The sequence below is a fragment of the Bidens hawaiensis genome, unplaced genomic scaffold (assembly GCF_021521415.1).
Source record: "Bidens hawaiensis isolate Kalapana, Puna unplaced genomic scaffold, B.hawaiensis_p1.1 tig00013503_1, whole genome shotgun sequence".
Classification (NCBI taxonomy): Eukaryota; Viridiplantae; Streptophyta; class Magnoliopsida; order Asterales; family Asteraceae; genus Bidens; species Bidens hawaiensis.
In genome coordinates, this window is record NW_027492145.1 from 557,699 (window position 1) to 563,441 (window position 5,743).

Below are 5,743 nucleotides of genomic sequence, written 5' to 3' on the forward strand. Positions count from 1 at the left end.
AAAAACTAAACTATCAAAGCTTGTAAAACTTACATTCTTAAACCTTTAAGAGATGTAGTTGATGGTTGAAGAAGATGATGATGTTGATGCTAGACTTTCAAAGGAAAATCCTCAAACGGAATATACCCCGAGCCTCCAACACACACCGAGCTATGTTAGGGAGCTTGAACACCAAAAAACCGAGACCCGAGCCTCTTCCTTTGTCTTGGCCGAAAACAAGAAGAAAGAAAAAGAGTTGTTTGGTTTTTGGTTACTTGAAAGTATATGATGATCTTTATCTTTATATCATCATTCAATCACATCCAACATGGTGTTAGGTGTTTTGGTCAAGTAACCCATTACCAAACCATACCAAATCCATGACAAGATATTGACCAAAATCATGGGGTGTGGGGCCCACCCAAAACCGGCCCCAAATATATTTATATATATTTTTTTTTTTTATTTATTTTATACTTTATACTTTATAAAATATATAAACACCCCATCTTTTATAAACCATTTTATAAAAGAACACATAGTTAAATAATCATTCCAATAATAATTATTTGAATAAATAAATTAACCAATTAATTTATTTAACACTTTCAAGTAAGTATTCAGAAACCTGATTTTCTGAATGTATCGTGTTCTGTATTTGTCTCATAGATCTTATCTTAACAAATACATAATTGGTGTGTGTCTAACTCGTTATTGGGTATGACCCGACTTGGATCAAACACAACTAGCCACATTAACCTAATTATGTGTCTCGGGCATATGGTATTCCAACACATATTTATCGCAAGGAATTGTCATTTTCAATATTATATGTATTCAAAAACCGTGATTACTTGCTTAACTTTATGTTGACAAACTATGTATTTTCACGCATGGCGCAGGTAGCTATATTGGATGAAGCAAGAGATTAAAGAGTAGATTGGACTTTATGTTGCATGAGTAATTACAGACGGATTTTGTTCTTATTTAGTTAAGTTGTAATGATATTTAATTCGAGACAATGTTAGTGTTTTTGCATACTTGAATTATATGAAAAAAATAATTTAGATATTGACACGTGTATTTACTTTAGTGTCTTTTGAGTTATGATAAAATTATGTCGTGCCCCGGCATGTTCCGCCTTAAGTTGGGGTGTGACACTTAATCAATCGAATCTCTACAAAAACCGCTCTCATAAGAAGGGGTATGAATATAGTTGAAGACAAGTGTGCTTTATGCGAATGTGCCCGGAGACCTCGGTACATCCGATGATTCACTATCGGGCAAAGTGGATTTGGTCTGTTATTCATAGTTAGGTCAAATTACTAGTCTCATCGTGTTTTGAATTGGTTAATGAGGTGTTAGAATTCCCGTATTTACACAAGAGCAATAAGGAAGATTGCCTAACAAAACAAGTTATTTCTCTTTACACTTTGGTTGATATAGAAGACACAGGACGATAAGATCTTTAAAGGTATCCTGATCTTGGTGAACAAAGTGATGGATGATATAGAGGCAACTTCGTTCTTGTTGGTGAAGCATAGGAGGCCGAAGGCGAATTTGAATTGTGAAGCTTAGAGCTTGTTTAATTTAATTAATTCACCTTTGTAGTTCCTTTTTTTCTTCTTTTTTTTTTGAGTTTTTGGTTTTCATTCCTTGTACTCTTTTCGGGTTTCTTGCAGCTTGCAACTAGCCTTTTATGTTTTTATATAATTTTGGCCTTTGATAAAACTAAAAACTAATGTTAAAAGCAATTTAAATCTGATTAAATGGTCGAATATCCGTGTAAAAAGGAAATAACAACTAATTTGAACCCTATTTCTCTTAGCTACATCATCCTTTTTTTAAGGTAAATTTCTTTTTCTTTTTTGGACTTGAACTGAGAAGCTTTAGGTGTTTAAAAGATTTCGTCTCTGTCACTCACTAGGCAACCAACCCCAGTACTCTTAACAACTTTCTTAAAAACAGAAGACAATTGTTTGGCGTGGTTGTTCAAAAAACCACTGGGTCATAACTAGGCGTCATAGAATTGATCGAATTCAACTTCAACTTAAAAGAAATAAACCCTATATGTAATTTGGATCACCATTACATGTAGAAAAGTATCAACACGTACACAATAGTAATTTGACGTGTGAAATATGAACATCTTGATATATGACCCCGTGAATTTAAGACAGCTTGACAAAGTGAGCGATGCATGACGTATATATGATAAATGTTAAATACTTTGGGCCATGCAAAAGAATGAGATGTGATGAATGAAATAAATAAATAACAGTTGTAGAAACCCGTGAAATTAATTAATAATTGACTAAAAGGGTACGTGGCTATTATATGGCGGCTGAGTACAGCTAATGATGTATTATACTACGACATTTTAGACCACCTCCACCGTCCACATCCCCGCCGGAAAACGATGTGTGTGGCTGTTAGCCTTGGTGTCACTAATTAAGAAAACTAAGCATTAAGATTTAAATACATAACTACTCTTAAGTGAAGAATTATCATTCATCAAAGAGCTGGGTAAAACTTTGACTTTTCAAACGAGTATGAGTTTAAATCATATTGTTTTGTAATTTAGGAGTAGCATAGTGTAAGCCATCGCTCAAAAATATATAACCCTAGTGTTGAAAAAATAAGATTAGTGAAAAAAAATAAACAAAGCATTTAAGTAACCATCTTATATATTTACTATTACGTACATTTAAAGTAACTTGTATATATGAGTAGGTGGTCTTTACAGTCGTCTAGTTAAAATTGGTTTTATGTTCAAGTAACATGCATTATCGCCGGCTTATAGTGAACAATGATTCGTTAGCTTTATATATGTCACAAATAAAACAAGCTTTTAGAAGATAGAACGTACTTGTCCAAAAACCATATAATTGATGGAGTTAATATCCAATACTTACATAAATACATGAATGAATACAAATACATCAAATATAATACGATAAGTGTCGTGTAATCGTCTTATTTATCATACTTAAGTTAATACGTTAAAAAAGGGTTATCTATAGTGAATTTATAAAAGTACTTATACATGCATGTATAGCATTACGTATAACAAATGAACTTGTGAAAAAAGATTTGATATCTTCAAAATAATGAATTAGACGTTTGACTATTCTTTCTTACAACATATTGTGGGGACACGTAGAACTGTTACTAATGTCAAAAAAGTGTTATTAAAAATTATAAACTTAGTCCTTAAAGTGTACGTATAGATTATCTAGCATTTATGTTATCAAAAATCTATATTTCAAGGGACACGTAGCCATGGAGATAAGAAAATGGACGGCTACCCATCCCAATCCCATTGACTTTATGTTTCTTCCTTCATATTTATATTCATCTTACTACATTCCTACCTTCATTCTACAAACAGTCATATTTCTCAGCAAGAGATATTAGCTAGATTGATATCACATTAATTAGTTAACACTTAACAGTTAACATAATCACTATGGTACGGGCACCTCCGTGTGACAAGAATGGTGGTTTAAGAAAAGGTCCATGGACTACTGAGGAAGATAAGAAGCTCATTGATTACATTCACAAGAATGGTTATGGAAATTGGAGAACTCTTCCCAAAAATGCCGGTAAGCTTCTTCGTTATCAAATATTGATTACAAAATACATTTATATTTCGAAAGAGCGTGATTTATATGGTGTTCATACTTCATACTAACATTATAAAAATGCTTTCGAATTTTAATAGGTTTCTTGGTTTTATTTGATTATGTATAGGTCTTCAAAGATGCGGAAAGAGTTGTAGGTTAAGATGGACTAATTATCTTAGACCTGATATTAAAAGAGGCAAGTTCTCTTTTGAAGAGGAGGAAACCATCATTCAACTTCATGGTGTCTTGGGCAACAAGTACGTCAGAGTTATAAACCTTCTAATTGACGGCTCTTCAAATATTTATCTAGAATTAATAGCTTAGACTTTAGATCCTTTTGATAGTTGTCAAATGTTTTAATTGTCAAATGTCATTTTCTACATGGATTTGTTTAAAAACTTTAATCTTTGTTATCTAATCATTAATGTTTGATTATTTACTAGATGGTCAACGATTGCATCTCATTTGCCTGGAAGAACAGATAACGAAATAAAAAACTATTGGAACACCCACATAAGGAAAAGACTTATTCGAATGGGAATTGATCCGGTCACTCATAAACCTCGACTTGACCTTTCATCCATTTTGAACTTGTCAGAGTTCCAGCCCACGGTCGATCTTGAACTGTTAAGGCTAGCTGCTTTGTTCCTTGTGTCGCAAGGCAATCAAAACCTGGGATTAAGTTATCCAAGTACCCAACAAAACCATCTTGATAATACCCTACAAATTCAAGAACACAATCATGTTCACGACCAAACCCTAATTCAAGAAATCCCAAAGCGTTCTACTTTGAGTACTCCTGCGTGTGGTGTTCCATTTTCTAGCGAAACTTCCATGCTCAGAGAATCCAGTGTAGACCAAACAATTGATACTTTAGCTTGCAATGATCTTGAAAACTATCCTCAATCAAACTTCAGTAACAAAGTCGGTCTCAAGTCAAGTTTCTTGTATTCATCGTGTACGCCTTCTTCGTCAAGCAGGACTCCCATCGATTCGAATTCGTATTCGGCTTACATGAATGAAGGTACTATAGAAGAAGATAGAGAAATAAGCTATTGTAGTAGCATGTTCAAGTATGAATTCCAAGATGTACTGGATGCTAATATTTAAATGTAATACTTTTTGTTCGAACCAGAATTTCTTCCTGGGTCATTTTCTTTTATTTTTTTTGTTTAAATAGCTCTTGAATGTAGTTGCAATAAAAATCTAGCTAGGAAGTTATAAATTTTTTTTATAAGAAAGGGATTGTCGATGTTTTGTCCCCTTCCGCCCTTCGATCAGCCAGAAGACTTTAGGAGTTGGAAACAGCTACTTACTACCTTAGCTAGCGGGTTCAAAATTTTTTACCCCTATAAAGATCACCTTGTTAGAAAGGTAATTTGTGGCGGTTGACCTTCTAGTCCAATGACACAGGGTCATAGGGGTGATGGTTGAGATTTAAAAACTTAATGGTCTTAGGTATAAACCCAGACTTAAGGGAGCTCCTATAGTAGTGGCTTCCTTCTTAATAATGTTCTTGTGTGAGTTAGTTAGACGTAAAGCGTCAAAGTCGGTATATGGGGTTGACTACCTATCCGGGATGGCTTACTTGAGTATTGAGGTAGTTTCAAACACTATTAAATAAAAAGGTAGTTTGTGAGTTCTCCTATCAAACAAGTCCACGAACAATGAAATGTGACTTCAACCCTAGAGGCGTAAACTCCACTCATAGAAAGTTGGGTATGCTTATCCACCCATGCCCACCGCTTGACCTGGTCTCCCAACACACAACTTGCCAAACACAAGTGAATTTGAATTTTTACCATGGCATATGTGGGTGGGTGGAGGGGGGGGGGGGTGTTAGGAGGGGTGATACCCTATGTACTAATTTTGGATATATGATGGAATATACAAATCATTTGTTCGTGTCTTTTTTGGCTTCCAAGTCTATTAGCTTGCAGATTTTTCTGTGGCCGCACATTCCTATACCAGCTAATGTTTGCATGGTGAGACAATTTCTTGATTTTGGATCTAATCAAGCTAATGTGATACTCCGTGTAGAGGTTAATTTATGGTCAGGAGGGATATTCTCGTCGACTTTGGTAGAGTTTGTTGCGCCTACTCCTCTTACTCTATTATTAAAACCAAACAACGAGATT

At 34.4% G+C, this 5,743-nt stretch overlaps 1 protein-coding gene across 1 annotated transcript; it reads left to right on the plus strand.

Moving 5' to 3' along the window:
• Positions 1–3,290: 3,290 nt before the first annotated feature.
• LOC143544228 (transcription factor MYB102-like) lies at positions 3,291–4,715 on the plus strand. Its single transcript, XM_077036374.1, has 3 exons — positions 3,291–3,584; positions 3,733–3,862; positions 4,049–4,715. The coding sequence occupies exons 1-3, from the start codon at positions 3,449–3,451 to the stop codon at positions 4,713–4,715; spliced, it is 933 nt and encodes a 310-aa protein (XP_076892489.1). The 5' UTR covers positions 3,291–3,448.
• The last annotated feature ends 1,028 nt before the right edge of the window (positions 4,716–5,743 follow it).

Excerpts from the sequence above, each read along its gene's own strand:
- LOC143544228 (XM_077036374.1), top strand. The coding sequence starts at position 3,449 with ATGGTACGGGCACCTCCGTGTGACAAGAATGGTGGTTTAAGAAAAGGT. Across the intron at positions 3,585-3,732 it reads AACTCTTCCCAAAAATGCCG|GTCTTCAAAGATGCGGAAAG; the intron begins GTAAGCTTCTTC and ends GATTATGTATAG. Across the intron at positions 3,863-4,048 it reads CATGGTGTCTTGGGCAACAA|ATGGTCAACGATTGCATCTC; the intron begins GTACGTCAGAGT and ends ATTATTTACTAG.